The sequence below is a fragment of the Coturnix japonica genome, chromosome 2 (genome assembly GCF_001577835.2).
Source record: "Coturnix japonica isolate 7356 chromosome 2, Coturnix japonica 2.1, whole genome shotgun sequence".
NCBI classification, from domain to species: Eukaryota; Metazoa; Chordata; class Aves; order Galliformes; family Phasianidae; genus Coturnix; species Coturnix japonica.
Genome location: NC_029517.1, coordinates 43,280,078 through 43,302,821, shown reverse-complemented (window position 1 = coordinate 43,302,821; position 22,744 = coordinate 43,280,078). Strand labels below are relative to the sequence as shown.

The following is a 22,744-nucleotide window of genomic DNA, read 5'->3' as shown; positions in this document are numbered from 1 at the left end:
CTAAATGATGTTTAAAGTAAAGAAAAGGTTTTCAGTGAGACAATTTGAAACTTTTCTAGTTAATTGTCCATCTATCCATAGTAATTTATAAATAATGTTTTTTATGGTAGCCGAGAGCAAATCTTAATAGACATGCAGTTTAAAAAATCAAAACAAAAAAAGATTTCAAACAAAATCTCATAAGAGCCAGAAATCATACTGTTATGTGAAAGTTACCAACGCCATTGTTTCTCAAGCATTTCATATATGTTTTTATTGCTGTCAAGTGATGCTAGCCAAAGCCGTCTACAGCTTTCCCAATTAAGACTGATTCTTCTTGGCAATGGAGAAATGTGATAGTCTAGGATAACCTGCAGCCATGAACAGCGAAGCATCATCACAGAAACTGGGTGAAAACACTTTTTTCTGAGCTTGTAGGTACTATGTAAAATTGGGCAGGTCTTGTTACATCTATGCGGAGTTAATGCTGGACTAGAATCACAGATCACAGAATTACCCGGGTTGGAAGGGACCTCAAGGATCATGTAGTTCCAACCCCCCTGCCTAGCAGGGCCACCAAACATACGCATTTACTAGATCAGGTTGCCCAGGGCCCCGTCCAACCTGGTCTTGAACACCTCCAAGGACGGGGCATCCACAACCTCACTGGGCAGCCTGTTCCAGGACCTAACCACCCTTCTAGTAAAGAACTTACCCCTAACATCCAACCTAAATCTTCCCTCCTTCAACTTAAAACCATTTCCCCTAGTCCTGCTATTATCAGCCCTTTCGAAGAGTTTACTCCCCTCCTGGGAGTAAGTTCCCTTCAGGTACTGAAAGGCTGCAATGAGGTCACCCCGCAACCTTCTCTTCTCCAGGCTGAACAAACCCAACTCCCTCAGCCTGTCCTCATAGGGGAGGTGCTCCAGCCCCCTGATCATCTTCGTGGCCCTCCTCTGGACCCTTTCCAAAATCTCCATATCTTTTTTGTACTGAGGGCTCCACACCTGGACACAGTACTCCAGATGGGGCCTCACAAGAGCAGAGTAGAGAGGGACGATCACCTCCCTATCCCTGCTGACCACCCCTCTCCTGATGGAGCCCAGGATCCCATTTGCTTTCTGGGCTGCCAGAGCGCACTGCTGGCTCATGTTAAGTTTCTCATCTATCAGGACCCCTAGGTCTTTTTCAGCCGAGCTGCTCTCAAGGACAACTCCTCCCAGCCTGTACAGGTGCCTGGGGTTCTTCCGGCCCAAGTGCAAAACCTTGCACTTTGCCGTGTTGAACCTCATTAGGTTCACCCGAGCCCAGCTTTCCAGCCTGTCAAGGTCCCTCTGAATGGCATCTGTTCCCTCCTCCGTATCAACTGCACCACTCAGCTTGGTGTCATCAGCAAACTTGCTGAGGGTGCACTCCATTCCCTCATCGATGTCATTAATAAAGATGTTAAAGAGCACCGGTCCCAAGACAGACCCTTGAGGGACGCCGCTCGTTACCGGCCTCCACCTGGACATAGAGCCATTGACCACCACCCTCTGTCTCCGGCCTTTCAACCAATTGCTTATCCATCTAGTTGTCCACCCATCAAATCCACCTCCCTCCAATTTGGAGATGAGGATGTGATGGGGGACCATGTCAAAGGCCTTGCTCAGGTCCAGGTAAATGACATCGGTCGCCTTCCCTTCATCCACCAACGCCGTCACTCCATCATAGAAGGCCACAAGATTAGTTAAGCATGACCTTCCCCTGGTGAAGCCGTGCTGGCTGTCTCGGATCACATGCTTGTTCTTTATGTGATCAAGCATGTTGTCCAGGAGGATCTGTTCCATAATCTTCCCAGGCACGGAGGTGAGACTCACCGGCCTGTAGTTACCCGGGTCGTCCCTGCTCCCCTTCTTGTAAATGGGAGTGACGTGACCCTTCCTCCAATCATCCGGGACCTCACCTGACAGCCACGACTTCTCATATATGATGGAGAGCGGCTCAGCAACCACCTCAGCCAGCTCCTTCAGGACCCTGGGATGCACGCCATCTGGCCCCATAGACTTATACTCATTCAGTCTAAGGAGGCACTCTCGGACTTGCTCTACCCTTACAGTGGGGAGGGATTTACCTCCTTGGTCCCCACATGGAGGGATGGGGGTGCAAGACTTAGGGACGTGAAAAAGACTAGAATCCTGACCACCAGTGAAGACCGAGGTGAAGAACTCATTCAGCACCTCAGCTTTCTCTTCATCTGTTGAAGCCATTTCTCCTTTTGAATTTACCAGAGTAGGTACGCCCATTTTGGCCTGTCTCTTCTGGCCAATGTACCTGTAGAAGGTTTTCTTATTGTTTTTCACATCCCTCGCCAAGTTCAGTTCTGCCTGCGCCTTGGCTTTCCTGATCCCACATCTGCAAGTTCGGACGGCATCCCTGTATTCTTCCCGGGTGACACAGCCTTGTTTCCAGAGCTTGTACACCCCTTTCTTCACCCTCAGTTCTCTTAGCAGGTCCTTGCTGAGCCATGCCGGTTTTCTACCTCTCCTGCCCACTTTCTTAATCAGGGGAATGGAGACCTCTTGTGCTGCCAGGAGGGCATCCTTGAACAGTAGCCGAACAGACTAGCTAGAATGAGTACTGCACTGAAGGCTGCTGTAACAGGACATGGTGTTAGGAAGCTGATTTTGCCTTGTTTTCTTTGCTTCAGCTCTTGCGGCTAATTGCTACTGAAGTATAAAATAACTGTGATTGAATAGGACCTCTGGGGGTTATTTGGTCCAACAATCCTGCTTGAAGGTGTGGCCAATTCTGAAGATACATCAGATCAGCCCTGTTAAGTGTGAAAAATTTTACAGGATGTAGATTTTCCAGGCTCTCTGAGTAAACTGTTCTAGTGCTTGATATTAGTTGTACACTTTTTCTTCTTAAATATAAGCAGAACTTGTCTTGCTGCAACTTGGCGCTCCTCCTGGCTTTTTCACTGGTCACCTATGAGAAAAGCCTTGCTTCATCTGTATCCTCCCTTGCTTAGGGATTGTAAGATTGTTCCCCAAGGCCCCATTAGCCTTTTCTTCCTTCGTGAAGCTGCAGGAGTCCAGCTGTTCTTCATGCATCATGTGCTCCATGACCTTCTCTATGGCACTTCTTGGATTCTCCCCTAATTATCAGTTTTTGTTCTGTACCGGAAGGTTTAAAATTGTAAGTATGACTTGAAATGCAGCTTTAGTAATGACAACTAGAAGGTAACAATGGCTTCCCTCAAATCACTGGCTGTGCTATTGATAACAAATTTGAGCCTGCAGTTCCCACTCACTGCTGTATAGGCATACTGCTGACTCATTTCAAAGTTCTTGATCACCAGATTCTCACTTTCTTTTTCCTTATGAGTGCTACTTAGCCAGCTGCTTCTCACCTTGTACTGTTGCATGGAGTTATTTCTTCCTGCATGGAAGACTTTGGATTTGCTGTAATGAAGTTCATGAGGATCCTGTCAAGAAGCCTTCAGATTCTTGAGGCAAGCTGAATGGCAGCCCAGCTTCCAATATGTCAACATTACAGTTTGACTTGGATGAGCTTAGGTAAATGAGTTATAAGCAGTGCACTTCAGTTTGCTGTTCCAACAACTTCCCTGAAGGAAAAAGTCTTTCGGAGATCTGGCAAGGTGCATTTTTGGCCTCTGCGCTTTTTCACTTGGCTCCACATTTTGCTGTTCACTTTTGCTCATTCAGTTTTTGCCTTTTTGAGTTTACTGAGTTCTTGAATCAAAACCACAACTTACTGAATTCCAACTTAATATTCTGTGCTTTGCTAGATTCTGAGGTAAAATCCTGTTCTGGTGTAATGGATTTATACCGCTTGTACATCACCAAACTCTTTTCAAGAATCAATTGCTTCAAAGAGTTACTGCATTTAGATTTGAGTCTGAAAAGGGTTATTCTGACAAGCATTGACTGGCAGAGGCTAGTCGAAGTATAAATGGAGTGTTAGCTGACTTTGACCTTTGTGTTTACAATGTTAGCAGATATTTAGAGCCTGATGTTTGGGTCTCTTCTCAGCCTGAAGTAATTCAGTCTTGTTTCTTGCAAGAATATTCTAACCTCCAGAGCCAAGGTGTGCTTGGACAAGGCATCCTTCTGCTTTTCTGTTGAAGGTGCCCTGAATTTCTTTCAGTTAGAAGGAACATTACTCTGTCTCAACATGCATGTTGAAGAATGATATCTTCTTCTCAGGACGTTGATATCTGATTTTAATATTTTAAATGAAAAAGAAACAACATAATCCTGCCTAGAAAATAACCATTTTTCTTCACACAGAAAAAAAAAATCATTTTGAAGACATTATTCAATCTTAGATATTTTCTTGAAGTTTGAAGTAAATGACTGAGGAATGTTAATAGGAATGCTTACAGAAATCCTGTGACATTGTAAAATGGGGCTTGTTTGCAAATGACAGGCAATTAAATTGTTTATAATAGATTAAAGCTGTGCCAGTATCACTTCTGGTCTATTATTTCTAAATACAAGTAAGTGCCAACTGCATTCTGTTGCACAATCCAGTATTATCTGTGGGTTACATTTAACACAGTTACTTTATAAAATGAGATTTCTTAAAAAAGGACTATTCCTATCCTAAACTAAAACTTCACATCAGATTAATGTACTTTGGTCTTTGATAAGATTGTCTTGGCTTTATGTATGTTTTTGTTGAAAGAACCTTAAGAATTACAGCATCCTTTTCACTGGACCCTAAAAACTAGCAATCAGTGTCTTACTAAACATTTGCTTAAAATGAGACAGCATAGGAACTAATGCTGCTAAATAGTTTTTGGGAAAAACTAAACTAGACTGCTAAATGATATTTCAAGGTGTGAGCAAATTCACTGTAAGTGACAGAGAATCACATTAGAATGCAAATTACTTCTACTCAGTAAGGAATATGGTGGTGACTATTATAAAGTTGCTTATAATACACCTGATGGATGCGATGCACAAGGAATTAAAGCAAACAATCAAAAGAGCTCTAAAGACTCTCCTTTAAATAGTCAGGAGATACTCAAAAGAAGAACTAATACTTTGTTAGCTTTAAGCTTTTCACTGTTTTTAGTCTCTGTAATTCTCTATTCCACTTCACTCAACTGTTAATTATAAGTAGTCTGTATACCAAACCTTAAGTATTAAGAAGCTTTTTGTAAGTTTATTGAATATAAAAACAAAAACAACAACAACAAAAATCTTTTGAAATAATTTCTCAGAGGAGTAATACTGAAAATAACTCTTGTAGTCTAATTTTACTGAATCTTTTTTTTTTTTTCCTATAGTGATCTCATTACTTTATTAATTTCTTCGTATTTGTTTCTAATGTTCATCATGAACACACACTGTGCATAATTTATGAATTAAAGTAAATTCACAGAAGCGATCACAGCACCATGAAAAATGCAGTGGACAAATTTTCACTTTTCCCTTACCTTAACAGAGTTTTGTTATCACAGTGAATTTAAAGCATGAGAAGTTCTGGAATCTGGAGGTGTAGTTGTTTTGTCATATCTGCTTCTAACTGATATCTGTTGAAAAAATTCTGGTAATCTCAGCTTAAAAAAGTGAATAAGCCTGTGTGGTTGAGGTGACATACAACAACTTTTTTTTTTCCCCTGCTCAGGCACATGTTTGCGTGCCAGCACACCATATGCCACCCAAATCCACGTTAATATTGTGCATTTTATGATTAATAAAATCTTTGCCTGTCTCCTTTCTTCTTCAGTGTGGGTGTGAGTCTCCAATCTTATAACTCATGTAATAGCTGAAAGTAAGTCTTGAGCACACTGGAAGGAAGCCAGTGTTCTGCTCAGTCTCCCTCTGGTTTACATCTAGCAGTGTAAGTAGAAGGCACTGGGGGAACCTCTCCCTCAGTTTTACTGGCTTTTTTGCTACTAGGGAATGCAGTCTCCACTTGGGCTGAGAAAGGAGCTGTCCCTATTCTCATAAACCAGTACATGAGATACTATTCATCAGCACTTACGCAACAGCTCAGCAAGTGAATTTTCTTCCAGCTCTGTTTCTTTGCAGATACTAGTGGATTTTTTTGGTTTCTTCTGGGTTTCTTAAAAACTGGATATAGAAAGTTTGATGGTAAATTATCATCTTCCTAAAGGCAAGACAAGAGGGAAATTGGAAAAAGCGTCTCCTTTTAACTGCTGTACTGTTGTTCACCCTTAATGCATAGCAGTCAAATTAGCACTGCAGGAAGATCTATGTCAGCCATTAAAGCTGCTGTCCTTCTCCTACCCCTGCCCATGTGTGTACGTGCCATCACACACACGTATGTATATATGATTTGCCAAAATAGAAAGGATAATGTGAAATTTTCTCATCTGCCTCACTGCGGAGTTAGCAGACTTATATTTCAATTATCGATATCCACTGTAATTAGTCAAACACACTTTGCCACTCACATAAGCTCTCCTCACATGGTTGCGGATGAGTAGCATTCAGGTCATATTTTCTAACCACGCTCTATATAAAAACCTTTTCCTTGTAGCTATGGTGCCACGTCTGTTGCAGAACTATGGTGCATCTGCTGTCATACTTCCTCAAAACTTGCTTTCTGAAACCATCATACAAGCTTGCTTGTACAAGTGTACATTTTGCTACTGGTTTGGGAGTAGATGTTATCTGTCCCTCCTGCGCCACCACCATTTTCCACAGCAGTGATTCTTTATGGAAGTTCATATAGCCAATAGTAAACCTATTTAGGTCTCTTTTATTGCATGGTCTTTTTGTACCAGAAGAGTTAATGACAGTGACCTCTTATCTCCCCTTGGGGCATTTGGAGTGTCATATTTTAAGCAAAGCACTTGAAATCTATTAAGGTATTCAGAGCATAGTTTATTTTAAGGAATGTTTCCTTGGGCAGGGTCATTGTTGATTTAATATTTCACCTTCAGTTTGTCACCTAAAAAAAACCACCACAAAAAATTTGAGTCATTCACACTTTTCCCCCCTTATGATACCACAGCAAGAAATAAAATAGGTCTAAAGCTTTACAAAGTACTTCTTTCAGAACTTGACAGTGTAGTGTCAGCTGTGCTTGACAAAATGATTAAAATCGTCCTATTATCATTTGATACCATTTCAACCTGTTAGGATTCTGGGTGACAGTCGGTACATACTTGGAAAACGGATGTCAAGAATCTGCTCAGTTCCCCGTGCAATCTTAAAGCAATTTAGATCTGTTGGAGTACACAGTGTAACAGAAAGCAGGCTGTCCTCAAGTAGCTTGATATTTTTATGATTCTTTCTTCGTCTGGGTTAGTTAAGACTGAGTGTGTCTGGCAAAATCATTTTAAAGGCAGGGAGGTCTTATTAGTAGATAGAAAAAAACTGATCTGTTTGTCCATGCAGGTAATAAATTAGTCTGAGAATCTTTCACTATGATAATTTGGTAATGTTTCTCAATTTAGAGTTTAGTAGAGTTTAGTTAAGTCAAAAAGGCCAACTTACATAGCCACAAATTCTATTCAAGCACTTGCCTAGTGCTTGCAGTGTCTAGCAGAGAATTATGTGCCAAATGAATAGCAACAATCAGCGAGGTGCCAAATGTAGCCATATCCTGAAAGTAATTAAACAAGTGACAGAGGATTTACTGGTTAGGAAGTTCTTCCTGGTGCGTTTCAATGAGATTTGCTGTAGAAGTGAGTTATTAAAAAACAAACAAAAACCAGCAGGATTTACTAATACATATCTGAGGGAGATGATTTTGGGACTTGATAACAAATGATAGCACACTTAGACATTAGACAAACTAGCAGGTCTTATTGTGGGTTGTTTGCAGTTTCCAGACTGGCACTGAACATATTTGCTTTGAGACAGCTGGTTGATTTGGGGGTGAATGCAGATTTGATCAATGTACTCTGGGTATTTCACCTGCACACTGCTCAGCTCTCTTTGACTTATCCATATCTTATTTTTTTCTGGAGCACACAGGGGAAAACCCCAAGAGCTGATGCATTAAGGTGAGTAATGCTGTGCGTTTAGCAAGCTTAATTAAAGTTCCCCGTAGATACTCCAAAGGGGAAGAGCATTGGTCATTCTGCTTACAGAAATCACATATCACGCTGTTAAATGCAAATGCTCAGGATTTATTCGGCAATCTGCACACTTGTCTTGATCCTAGATAGGAACAGCTCTTTGCAGCAATTTGCAGCACCAAGACGATATCTTGTTTGCGTAGCTTTGATGTTAAAGGAATGCATCCATTTACGCTCCTGTTGCATTCACAATTAAGACAGACTTGATCATTCCTTGTTTTTGAGGTGATTCCTAATCTCAATTAATTTCCTGGCATATTAAGCCAAAGTAGAATCACAGAATATGCTGAACTGGGAGGGACCCATAACGATCACTGAGCCCGACTCCTGGCTCCACACAGCACCACCCAAAAATCAGAGCTCAGGGCCATGCCCACTGCCCTCTGGTGCAGACCCTTTCCCTCACCCCCAGCTGCCCCTCCCCTGGCACAGCTCCATGCCGTTTCCTCGGGTCCTGTTGCTGTCACACAGACCAGAGCTCCTTGTGAGGAGCTGCAGCTGCCATCAGGCCTCCCCTCAGCTCGTCTGCTCTGCACTGAGCCAACACAGGGACCTCAGCTGCCTTTCATACCTCTTGCACTTTAGACCCTTTACAGTAGATCAAGTTGAGCATTTAAAAGGGTAGCGCTCAAACCAATTTGGCAAGTTATTGAATTGAAGGCTTGATGACATACTTGTGATAACCCTGGCCATTGTGTGAAGTTTGAGTCGTTTTGAATTTTATTTCCATTCCAATATCTCCATGCCCTTCCAGGCCTACTCATTTGCTGGAGCTGAGTCCACAACACCTCAAGTTTGTGTTAATTTATTTGATCCCTTTGGGATGTCTCTGTTGCTCTCTGCCTTCATTCTGAACTCTGAAAAGGCTTATACAGGAAACAGATAATACACCATTATGGCACAACTTGGTCGCAATAATTTTAAACCAATAGCACGTTTTAGTCTCTCAGGTACTGGAGAACTTTTTGCTGCAGGATGTCTCTGCCTGACCGTGGATATGAGTACCATTTCTTACCCATTGATTTAAAGGTCCCAATTTTCCAAAACATTCCCAATAATCTTAAGTTCTCCTGTGAGTAATATAATTTGTAAAAATTTCCACTGCATAAAGATCCTCAGGTCACTAAGTTCTAGAGTACTGCAGCCACCACAGGAATTTTCCACCTACTAGAGATATTCAGTATGTTAAGCTAAATTAAGACAATCTTAAGCCACTATTCAGTGTTATTTATTTATCTCTTTTTCACCCAGGTAGAGAAAAAAGGTCACTGGGGAAAGGGAGCATGAACCTAGGAAATACCTATGTGCTCTGTCCATGTGCAGTTTAAGACTTCTATGAAATTGTAAGTTGGCATATTCTGATGCTGTAATTCAAATGAAAGCATATTATGAATTTCATTTGACCTTTATACGCTAACTTAAGTGGTATCTTATCCAACTGAACACACGTTATTCCTCCTTAAATAAAATAGCTCAGCAGCATTTACTGCACTGTAGACAAAGTTCAGCTGTTTTACAGCATAAAATTATTTTAATTAAAACACAGAGATACAGTGAAGGATATCATATATGAATTTCTTAACCTTTGGGTCAAGAAATTTATTTTTACCATTCTTAATTTATTAACCCCTTTTAAAGTGTTTTCAAAATTCTTACTGTGGGAAAAAAGAAAAGAATTTCAAACAATGTGGCTTCAGAAATATCCATTCTGGGTGCTAATCTAATTTGTGCCACTTAACATCTTCATGAACAAGATTTTCCTCTAAAGGAAGGGAGTTCAGTCTTATTTGTCAAAAATACCACATGCATTCAGAACTTCTTTAGAATTCAAATATATTCCCAAGGAAGTTGCAGATATTGTTGTGGTAGCTGAAGAGATCTCACATTTTCTAAGTAACCAACTGCTGTCAGAGCAGTTCTGAAGGCTCCCAGATTCATCTATTCCTCTTGTCCTCCTCAGTGATTGTTTATTTAGAAACTTGTGTAATTGCGCACACTGAGACAGGCCCTTTTTCTGTATGATGAAGGCACATTTTATTTCAGTATAACACTTATAACCAGAAAGTAATTCAAGAGATCTTTTTCCACATCTTTACACAGCAATAATGTTTAATTTCATGTCATAAAATTATCTAGAATAAAGATTTATTTATTTTAACCCTTATAAAATCAGTCTTTTCCAGGAGTGAGTTGGTTATGAAAAAGACTTTGTTTATCAGACTTCCCTCACAACTGGTTCTTACTGATTGCTGAGGGTCAAGTGATTCTTCAGAACATCATTGTACTTCCATCTCAGTTTCAGTGCAGCTTATTACTCAAGAGTGGGAAGTCAGACATACTATAATGCATGTTGTTGTTACTTCAGATGGTTTATTCTAGTATGGTTCCATTTTTTTTCCATCTGCAAGAGCTTCCTGATTGTTATTCATAAATTTGGACTTCTATATTCTTTTCTCTTCTGTGTCCTCTTACGTACTGCAGAGAGCATAGCTGCATTTAAAAGTTGTGTCACTTTCAGTATATCAAACTCTGTAAAGTACAGTGTCTTTGTGAAATCATCAAAGCATGATTAAGGACAAGCATTTAACCTGTAGTCGATATCTTATTGAATTTAGTTTCATTCAGGTAGTATGTTGTTCAAGGCACTATACAGAAATGAACAAATTTTATCTTGTCAGTTATAGGCATGAAAATGAGAACTTTGGGAAAAGCAAATTGTTTTGATTCTTTTGATTGTTTATATTGAAAGCTTTACCTTTTACAGTGTTTATGCACCAGATATGGGAGGAAAAAGCACACATTCACATGTGATGGTGCATCTTTTTACTTCTATTGCCTTTTTTTTTTTCCCCCTAAATTCTAAAATGGCATCTTTCATGGAACAAAGGAAAAGTAACTGATATATTTTAGCTGATTGTGACTAAATCTGGAATGGTCTGTGAAAATAGAGTTTATTTTTAAAAGTGAGAAAATAAAGTGTACTGAATTAGGGGAAGAAGAAGAAACATGAAGGCACCAAATGAGGCAAATACCAAATTGCACAGTTGACATTAGTGACTCTGTGTTGAGCCTGACAAAACTATCTCCCTTAGCATTTCGCTTTGTACTTGGGCTGCAACTGGCAAATGCCCTGTAAATCTACTACTGCACATGTCTTTTTCTCAAAAATGTGAGGTAGCAAAATAGTAAGTAGTTTGCATCAATAAATTTAAGTGATAATGATCTTGGGGCTCAAGTGTTTGAAACAATTAGCACCTTCTGCGGTTACTTAAATGCCAAAACACAACTGATTTCCTAAGGGAGTTTTAAAAAGCCTCTTGCTGCAAGTAAAGAACAGAGATATTTTTGTCTTGATGAATAATTAAAATTAATTCCCTACTTTATTAGAAATCACTGTGATATTGAACTTTGGTAAAAATTAGAAAAGCTGAAGAAAATTGAGCCACCTTATTCTCAAGAACAGGATGTGTTATTTGTTGCTGTTATTGTTGCTTTTAAAACATCTTTCATTATTTTCATTTCCTACACAATACCTCCGAACTTTTGTGCTTTTTTATAATTCCACTTATTTCCATAAAACATAACAACAAACGCTTAGATTATACAGGATGGAAAAAGGAGAAATGAGAAAAATATTCATTTCCCTGTTGATATTTGGCCACTTCTCCCAGGTAACTAAGGATAGAACAAGGGGTAATGGCTTTAACTTGTGCTGGGGAGGGTCAGGTTGGATATTAGGAAAATATTCTTCTCTGGAAGATTGGTGAGGCAGTGGCTTGGGCTGCCCAGGGAGGTGGTGGGGTCACTATCCCTGGGGATGTTAAGAAAAACATGATGTGTCACTAAGGGATGGTGGTGATGGGCTAGGGGTTGGACTAAATGATCTTAGCTGTCTTTTTCAATTTGAATGATTCCATGGACAAAAATATCTGGTAATCATCTGAGCACTGGAATGTCGGGAAAAAGCTGGACAGTACTAATGCTTAGGTTTGCTTTTTTTGTATTTTTGTTATAAATATGTGAGTACAGGTGCCCATACACAGCTTGGAAGATACTGGGAAAAAAATTCTGAGCACTATGTATGTGTACACTTACCCTTTAAATCAATGCTGATATTTAGAAAACATCTACAAAAAATATTTTCTGTAGTATTATTGGATCAGTGCAGAAGGGAATGAGTTAAATAGAATGGACTAAATATTACAGGTGATCAGACATAGTGCAGATGCTATAAAAACCCTCTGGCCCAGGAATATTTCAATCAACACCAATTTCATTCTAGTTAGATGATGGGCCCAGCTGCAGAATAATCTAGGAGAACTCAATAAGTTATAGTGAGGGATCTGGCTAATTGAGCATGCTGAACAATAGGATCTCTCTAAGGCTTTGGCCCAAGTGTTAGATTTCCATTAGCAATTCAAAATGAGATGTTAATGAGACATTTAGAATGAGAAATCTTGGTCAGTGTTACCTGAATTTCAAAATTCATTTTGGCACAGACCTACTACTGCATTTGATTATTGTTACAGCTAGAGAAAGGAATGCAATGGGCCCTTTAAAATTACTCATAAGGGCTTATCTGTGCAGAGGAGAAGCATACTGGCATTTGAAAGTGGGGTCCTTGGGTTCAGTGAATTATCTGTGTTTATGAATGCATCTTGAGCCACTGAAGAAGGAGCCATCATCCCAAAAACAAAAGGCATTATTACAGTCAGTTGAAATTAAGCTGAAAATCCTGTTAGAGAGAAGTATAAAAGAAAAAAATTAAAATCCCCATTATTTGGAGGGGGGGTAAATCCTAGAAGGAAGTTGCTTCTCATTGTTGCTGTTGACGACATTGCCTTAAGACCATGAAGTGGTCCTGCAAGATATAGAGGTCGTGGGGTAATTTATATATATACTGAAATCTGTTGACTTAGATGGTTTCTAGCTACCCAGCATTTTATTTATTTATTTATTTACTTATTCTGTTCTTTTACATGTTCACAACTCAGCTCTGATCAGCATCGTTTCCTTTTTGGAGCTGGTTCTGATCTGACATAGGGCAGCAGTTAGGCTCTGCTCACAGAGTCCATTCCCACCTTAGAAAATCTTTCCATGCAAACACAATACAGTCATGTAATTGAAACAATATCTCTTCATATCATGCAAAATGTTTCTTGAAGGCCTTCTGAACATTTGTCTGTGTAACAGTTATAGATAAAAAAAGACTTCAACTTTCTTTGAGGAGAGGCTTCAACTTCCAAGCTGAACCAAAGTGCAAAAGGAGGAATTCAGATTCATCTCTAGTCTTACTGCCTGTTTAATCTTGGTGGAAACTTAGGCAGGGTTGGTTTTTATTGTGTAGGATTTATCTGTTTGTTTGTTTTTTACCCTTCTATTATATTTTGTGTTGGAGTACTTAAAGTGGAGTCATCCTGTGTAAATATTTTATTCTAGAGGAACTACTAAAAAGGCAGAAAATATAAGCTATATAAATGAAAACAGGTAACTTAAAAAGAGAGATGGAGAAAATATGAAGGCTCCTTCAAAAGCAGTGCCTCCCATTTTATGATGTTAGCCCACAACATTAGAGGCAGGTGTTGGTGGTATGGCAGTAGAGGTTGGACCTTTCCACCAGTATCCCATTACTTTTTGCTTCTGTGCGACAGATGGCAGCTAAGGGGCAGTCTGGCACCATGGTGTCTGACATGGAAGCGCATATGAAGTAAAGGTGTGACATTGAATTCCTCCATGTGGTAAAACTGGCACCCATTCACATTCAATGATGCATGCTGAACACTGGTGGAGACCAAACAGTGGATGTCAGAGCCTTGAGACAGTAGGTGGTGTGTTTCAGCAGTGGTGACAGCAACAGAATCTCACTTCCACTGGTGACGAGTTTTATGAGTGCAGCATGCAGGCTCTTGCTCATCCCTGGTGAAGTGCATAGCTACTGTTGGAGACTGTTGAAAAATGGTGTTTTGTAGATGAGAATTTGCTTTATCAAACAGCGTCATTGTGCTTTTTGTATCTGTTCTAGTTACCATGGAAATAAATAGGAGATGTTACTTTCAGAGTGACCTACATACATATACTCCTTGTATAGGGAGAGGCAAGAAATTTTTATCTATTTTGCTGAATGGATTCAGGTCCCAGTAGTAGTGAACTAAGAAAAAGTAAATGACATTGGGCAAGAAGGTAAATCTTCAAAAGTTGTTCAGACTGTCTTTTAGAGAAAGTGCTGACAAAATAGTTACTTGTCAACACTGCAATGGAACCAGTGATTTATGAAGAGACAGGTGGTACCAGAGGCAAAATAGATGTTATTAAATGGGATGTTAAACAGCAGTCCCTTTCTGGTAGCACTGTGAACTGTTCCCTGTACAGCTAACAAGGTAATGGGGTATATAGAGAAAATTCCAAAGTATGACAAATAGAAAGATGTCAACTTGAGAGGATTGTTTTACTGGGAAATATTTCACTGAGTAAATTAAGTCCTTCTCTGCCAAATTCCTCTATCAGAATGAAGTCTGATTGCTAGTAATTAAAATGATAGAGAAATCGTGTAGAAGAGCCTGCAGTTTGGGATAAATTCAGTTTTGAGGTAAAGTCCGATATAACTGTGGGAAATGTTTCAAATAGGGAACACAGGAATAGTGGATCTGGTAGAGAGTACTGAAATCCACTGCATGTAAGGACAGGGCAAGCATTTAACCCTGTGTTCCCAGAACACTATTCTAGCCACCAGTGACTTGTGCTTCCTGTGAACATCACTGACTATATTTGGAAATTTGTGGGGCTATTTGGGTTTTGTTTGCTTTAATTATCTCTGAATGAATCCAATTTATTTTCATATACTTGTGAATTTTAAAAAATCTGATGACAAGATGTTTCACTGGTACTGTAGCATAGTGTGAAGAGTTTTAGAACAAATGTGAGGAAGCTATTTTTCCTTCAGTCAGTAATTACATTGTCATGGGATGCTGTGGATGTCAAAGTGGTGGTTTCAAGAGCCATTGAACAAACTTATGGAAGGAAAATCCAGCCAGAGCAATTAAAATAACAAATGGAATTTTGGGCTCTGAATGTTGCCTCAGAGAAGCATGTCCTGTCTGTAAACCCAGACACAGGATGTTAATCTGGTTGACCTTTGGTATAGCTCAGAACAGTTTCCATGTATTCCTCACTGAATTGTTATTGTTGCTTGATGACTTTAATACTGAATGAAAACCAAATGAAAATCATTTTGGTGTTCTTCATCTCTTAGCTCCTTTCTCTTAGCTTAATGTGGAGTTAGTTCCTGAGCAAGATTTTGTGAAGGGTGGGAATAATGCTTTGTAACTGTTCAAAGAGGTCTCATCAGACATTTATGAACATTTGCTTCCCTTTGATGGTATTCAGTGCAGAATGTTGCTGAAAGCTCTCATATCATTTGAAATAGTCTGATATTTCAATATGCAGATGACAGCTGTGGGTTATTCTTTCTAACCATAAGGGATCTATAACCTAAGTATTCAGAAGCTTAATAAATACCAAAACAATTCTTCAGGTTTTGTTTTACTCTGACAAGTAGAGTTGTGCTAGAATATGGCTAACTGAGAAACACCTGGACATTCAGTAACTAGAAATCTGAATATAATCATGCATCAGTTCACGAGCATTTTCATGGCTATTTGTAAATCTAACTAAATCAAGTTGCAGGTACCAGTTCTCCTACTAATCCTTTAACTGTTCAGACCTGTCAATGCAGTAGGAGTCAGCAAACATGAAACATCAGACCCATGCAAATCCCTACTCTCCACACTGAGGATTAGCAGTGCGTCACTCTTGTGGTTCTGAGGCTTTGAAAGTATACCCTGATATCATTCTGTCTGCCAGGCAGCCCTCTTAGGAGACAGAGGACAATTCAGCTTCTTGTGGCTTCAGGGCTATGCACTTTTCTATGGTTCTGTGCAGCCATTACCCTTTGGACACATCCAAGAAGGTCTTTCACCCTTTGGACACATCCAAGAAGGTCTTTCTTTTGATCTCAGCTGCCATGCTGTATTCCCCAGAGAGGTTTCTTGTTCTTGTGCACCTATAACCCTTCAGGCAGGATGTTCTTCCTGTTTATTCTGATTCCTTTCTTGGTAGAAATCTTATTTGCCAGATTCCTTCAAAGAAGGTTCAGAAAGGTTAACACTTCAGTCCCCAAACTCATTTAACTCCTCTCCTATGTAGCAGTTGATCTGTCTGTTTTTCTAATTGAAATATGTGATTCTGTTTCCTTGGAAATGGAAATTTTGTGAGGTGCCATCTGTGATAAGTCTTTGTCTTGGTGAGATGTAGAATTCCTCATATATCTTGCTTGTTGGTGTGCTTATGTTTCTCAGTGAGAACTGCCCATACAATCTGTACCACATCAGTGTGTTAAGGGATACATTTAATATAATTACTCATTAATATGTTTGTTTTCTATTTGTACACATCTTATTTCCAGCTCTTGACTGAAGCTAAGCAAAACAGTTAACGTGTTTGGGATGAGTGGCTTCAAACCCGTTCTTCCAAAGAAAACTCTCTCATGCACTAAATCACGTGTACTTGAAGGTACAATTATAGTCATAAATGTCTCCAGCCAAATGCATTGCAACCATGCTGTTTTAATGTGCAGTCAAGTTCAACCATGCAGCACGTCTGTCTCTTATTATACATGAGTCAAAAGCGAGCTGGCTGCAGTTCAGCTCAGTAAAATAGAGACATTATTGTCAATTTAGGTGGAAGAGCAAAAACAGCACCATCTCCTTTGGGTGATATTTTTAATTGTTTCAATTTTTGACTTTTTATTAGGGATTCTTTCATCTTCATTGCTGTTAGTCACACTCAAATTAATAACACAGTCAGCTTCTTGTCATATGCATGTGGCCAGGACTCTGTAGTCTCCATTTTCTATGAGTTTTGGTTCTTATGCATGCTTTTGTTGAATTGTAATTAGATTTCTACAAAGCGTTGCTCTTGAACTTAGTTGTAGTCACTTGATGAGAGCAATTCAGATTGGTTATAGGGTGGGCATCTCTGTGGTCTGATCTTGTTGCCTTTCAACAACATTGCCTACCTTTAGGCATATGTTAGAGCTTGGCAATAGATGATGGTGAGCAGTGACAGGGTTTGGGATCTCTGAAAAAGTTGTATTATAAAAGGTATGGGGATACATTCTTCAGACTAGAGACAGCGGGAAGCCTTTGTAACAGCTTGTCTCTCTGGCTCCTTAAAGCTATTAACTTTATCTGAATGTTTACTTTTTAATGCTTGTGACAGACTGTTCAGTTGCTTGCAAGGAAGAATGTTATATATGGTATGTGTTGTGAAATGTGACATTAAACAAATGTGAAAGTCTGTTTTCTCCCAACGTTACCTTTTTTTTTTCTTTTTTTTTTTTTTTTTTTTTTTTTTTTTCCGTCCTCTTGCTTCCATCCAGTTGTGGCCAATTACAGTACTCGGTTCCTTTTCTTCATCTCTGAGGCATGTATTGAACTATTTTGGTAATTTTGATCAAGGAATAGACTAACTCCTGTAATTAATTGTGGTAGCCTAAGAGGCAGAGAGCGAAGACTAGCCAGGATGAATGTGCAAAGGTGACAGCACGGTAGGCTTGTGTAGTGGAAATGCAGAGTTATGAAGCAGTGATTGAGTACCTGGTGGAAAGGCAGGGCTAACCCAGGGGAGCTCAGGTGCAGGCAATGCTGCTGAGTGACCAGAAGGGGTGGAGCCAAGATCCTCCCCTCCCCAGACCTCATTTAAGAGTTGGCAGGGGAGGCAAGGGTATCTTTCTGGAGGTCTCAGGGCTTCCAACTGAGGGTAAGCAACTTCTTTTGTTTGTTCTGCGACTACAGCTGCTGCCTTTTTGCTTGTCTTCACTTGTAGCCAAAGATTTTGCTGCCCCACAATTATTACTGTACTTTCCATCATGTTATAGCATTACAGCTTGTAACTGAATCTTAGGCAGCAGAACCTCGTGTGTTGTACATATTTTGGAGTGATTGGTAACATATCTCTGCTGTGTGACTCTTAACAGTTCGATAGAGGAAAAAAGAGTTTTTAAATGTCTTCCAGACAGAAATGCTTTGTGTCTGGGAAAGTGCTGTTTTCATGTAAGCATCTTTATAAATGTACAGAGAGGAAATAAATAAGAATGGAAAAAGTCTACATGACACAATTCCGAACCTTCCAGAAAATCGACCCACTGGCAGCCTTACAACTACATAAGATGGCTTTACTGCAGTGAGAAATATTTTGTAGACAAATAGAAGTTACAGAATGTCTCGATGTTCTGTAATGTAAAGGCAAATTTTAGTGTGAATTTTACTTCAGGTTGCAGATTGTAAGTCTTTGCCACTTAGAACGCGGAATTTTACATCTTTGTAACTTCTTACATGTAGCTTTTTTGTGGGCTACGGCTTCCAACTGTTATTTTGCTATCGACATTCTCCTTATTTCATATATGTATTTCTTAAAGTGATTATTGACAATGCAAACATGAATTATGTTGTCTGGTTTTAAGTTGATGCAAAACCAGTAATCTCACTGCAGTTTGAAATGGGTGGATGAGGGGAAAGGCTTCAGACAAGTTTATATTCTTGAAGCTCTAATGTCCTTGATTGCTTATAAAAGTAAAATAGCAGTACAGCAGTCTAGCTGCAGTTGGAATAAACTGATTTTTAAGTAGGAGATGGGGGAGTAAGGATGGAGGGCAGTGCCTGATCATAGCCTTGATTCTTTCATATTCTGGGCTTGCTAACAATCCATCAGACTGTCAAGGGAGCCTCTGCCATACCAAGTGTTGTTTGTTTTTCTGTAATAAGAAAAAAAAATCGCACTATATTATGCAATTTTGAAGCCTGTGCAGTAGTTATCTGTATCCTTCTGAATAGTAAGAGCAGTAATTCTATTCTTGCAAGTAACTCGCAAAGAGAATAATTTTTCTTTTAGTGTATCAATTCAGTAAGAAGATTAATATAAGCTTGCAAGAGTCTTATGCAAAATCTTTATTCTTTTAGCTGAATAGAAAACAATGAGTACTTGGATGCTGATAGCAAATGAGCTGTTTTATTGAATTGGTACAATGAAATATTGGAGGTTGGTGTACAATAATTTATGTAAAGATTCTGCAGGAGCGAAGAGAGGGCAGAGGATATTGTTTAAAATAAATAAATAAAACTACAGAAAAACAAACAACAGTGAAGGAGTGTGGCTACTGCTGGAACAAGGGCAGCTAACATTAAAACCTTTTTGGTAGACTGACTTCCAGAACAGTTTGGAATCAAATTCTGAACTTCCGTTACATGTTTTATTAATACGTTTCTGCAAGTTCATGAATGAAACTGAGTCTGTGTAAGTTATTATGAGTCCAGTCAAGGACTGAAATGCATATCTTTTTCAGATAGGTTAATTCCTGGCACTTTAGAAGTTTACTATTTTGACATTTTTGTTAAGGATTTTTTGTTGTCTTTCTGAATGACAGGCTGTATATATCACTGCAGAGTTGTACATATTTTGGACTGAATGGTAATATTATACATATAAAGTGTTGACTGGGGGCCATGAGGGGAGTGATTACTTAGATGGACTTTACAAGCTTTATAAGCAGTTACAGGAAGTGATGTTAAACTTTCCTTCATCTTCAGTAGTGTTCTACTGAAATCTACTGCTATATTCCAGGGTTGGTTTTTTTTTGGTTTTTTTTTTTGTTTGTTTTTGTTTTTTTTTTTTTTTAAGTTTCAATAATATTTTCTTTGTTTTCTTGTTTAAATTATTTGTCAAAAGGTGATATCACAGTTCAGATATCCTGGCTTTGGTATAGAAAGAAAACATCAACATTTTGAGTGACATAAGGAGAGATTTTCTATTTTTTTTTCTTTTTGTTTGTTTTGTTTTTGTGTTTTATTTTTTTTTTAAGTGTTTGTGTGTGTGTGTATTTGTTTGTTTCAGGCTGCTAGCATTCCAGAGTGCTCAAGCTTTTCTTGTTTGGGCCAAAAGATTTTATAAATTATACAATTGAATTGCTACTCCTCAAATTTTTCCTTGCCCATTAGTTTATTTCTTACTAAATAATGTTATTTGTGGTAGTAAATATTGCCTCTCTTGTTTTGTTTTCCAGTGTGACAATGCAAAAGGACTCAAAGCCTTCTATGATGCAATAAAATATGGACCTAATCACCTGATGGTTTTTGGTGGTGTGTGTGCAACTGTTACCTCTATCATTGCCGAATCTCTAAAAGGATGGAATTTGGTTCAGGTAAGACATGGAATTGATTATATTGAAGTGCTGACTATTTTGTACCTCTGTCTTTTTTAAAAAAGAATCTTAGTACTTAATGTTTTTTAAACTTAACATCTTATGTGATTTACTCTACAACAGTTTTGAAGGTCAGTGTGTGAAGAGCAGCCACTTCTATGCAGCTTTAGATTTTTAAGGAATGACATTGAGCTCAAAAAATATGAGAATATGGGGTGAAAGTTGTGCATCTCAGCAGATTGGGTAAAATTAATTAGATCTATCTCAAAAAGTAAACTTATTTTAAGTTTTGTCATGCTAGGTGAGCAAATCTAGGCTTTAACTGAAGCTAGAGGAAACAACTCATCAGTCCTTAAAATATGATACACTAGGGTTTACACGGTTTCTACTCAATCATAATGCAATAATTCCTATTGACTTTGAAAGTGTTAGCAGTGCATAAATTGTAAGTAGTAACTGCATAAGTATCTCAGTACTTGACTTACAGAGCACATTTATTCCCAGCTGTTCTTTCTGACTTTCTCAAAGGTCAAGTTTGTGGAAAGGTTCTTCTGCTGAGGAGCCAGAATTTATTAATACTAATCTTTAAAATGCAGATGATAGCAGTGTGATTTTCTCCGTTTCTTCAGTCATCTGCCCAGTGATGATCTTTAGGTTGATATCTGTTCAGGCCGAAGTTTTGCTTTTCAGCTGTGGCACAGCCCTGACTTCTTACTCCATATTACCCAAAGATAAAAATACATATATATTGTTAATTTTCTACACAGTAATAATTATCTGAGGTGTCTCTTGCAAACAGACACCTCTTTTCCACCTGGAATACTCACTGAGATGAGTGTAGAATGAACAAATGAAGCATAATCAAATTTGTGAAGATGATGATCTGAGTACAAACGGGAAAATCTTAGGAGGATAATTAAAGTAACTTGTTAACTGTGTTTGCAGTGCTTGTCACATCAGATTATTATTATTATTTTTTTTTCTTCTTTATGCTTCAGGATTTTATTTTTTTTCTGATGTGAAAAGCATAGCAGTTCTACTGTGGAAATAAAATAATAGCAGATCTCAGGGGAAAGCAGGGAAAGGAAAAGAAAGCCTGAAACTATCATTTGCCATTCTCTCTTAGAAGTGGCCTAGTCCATGGGCTATAATGAAAGCTTGAGCTCTGTTATTTGAAAATTTGTCACATAGAACCTCCAGATGATGTAGGATGTTTTAAGAAATGGGATTTCATTTTGTTAAATCCTTTTTCATTTTTACTCAAGTTCTGCCTGCTAGCGTCTGAAAATCAATTGTTTAATGCAGTTGTTCAGTCAATAAATAAAGGCAATTAGAAAGCTTCTAGTTGCTTTTAAATGGCTGAATTTGTCAATATATGTATTATGATATAAAGTATTGCTAGCAGACAGCATCTATTTCTCTGTATTTAACAGCTACAGCTGTGACTAGGTTCTAAACATTATTAATGGTATCAGTATATCAAGGCGTTCTCCTCCTTGAGCTTAGTGTCCTACAGGCACTGGATCAATCCTCACATGGCATAGTTCCACTTTATGGCAGGTTTTTGTATATTGATTGACTGAATGACAAAAGAATGCAGATGAGAGCATGGCAGGCTAGTGTGGTGAGGCTCAGTGGATGGTGCAGCTGCAATGGAATGATACTAGATGCGGTTTGTGGAAGTGATGTGTCATACAGAAACAGCAATACTTGTATATGCAAATCAGCAGAAATAGCATTTATAAGGTAGTGCATAGAAAGAGTTCAAATCCTTTCATTCCTTTGGATTTTCCAACATGAACACCTTTGATTAAAGATATAACTTGCACAGACAGACTAAGTAGAAATTTGTTGAAACCAGAGAAATAATACCCTCTGGTAAATCTTACCTCTTGGTAAGACGCAAGACTGTTCTCTCATCATTAAACTTGAATCATTACCTCAAGGAATCACAGCAAAATCACTTTAGTGAAATTGTTACCATGTTGATATCATGCTGCAGTTTAGGAGAAGTGTGTATACAGATTAAGGTCACATAGCATTTTGGATTAGAGAATTTGTATTTGGATGTCCCACTCCATATTTCTGTTGCGCATGTGGTCACAAAAACTGAACTCTTAACCCTATCAGGAACATTTGAATTTATTTATGTAGTTGTCCTCTGATTGAGTAAAGTGGATCTTTCTTGTAAGAGAAATGCAGGATGATACTGAGAGTACTGGGACGAATGAGGAAGAAAAGAATAGCAGCATAACACCTGAAAAATTACTTTTGTTAGCAATTATGATACCAAACTGTACCTGGAAAACTTTTCTTTTAGACACAAATTCAAAAGTTTTTTGTATGTCTGCTTTTCCTCCGTGTGTTTTTTCTTTTTCTTTTTCTTTTTTTTTCCATATCTACTTTTTCCCCACTCAAGTAAAAAAGTCTTCAAAAACAAGCAA

At 38.7% G+C, this 22,744-nt stretch overlaps 1 protein-coding gene across 1 annotated transcript in view; it reads left to right on the top strand.

The window, feature by feature from the left end:
• Positions 1 to 22,744, top strand: part of GABBR2 (gamma-aminobutyric acid type B receptor subunit 2) — a 449,900-nt gene that overhangs the window by 84,237 nt on the left and 342,919 nt on the right. Inside the window, exon 2 of the mRNA XM_015854241.2 lies at positions 20,163 to 20,300. Within this exon, the coding sequence (XP_015709727.1) occupies positions 20,163 to 20,300 (138 nt within the window). The remainder of the gene's footprint in view (positions 1 to 20,162; positions 20,301 to 22,744) is intronic.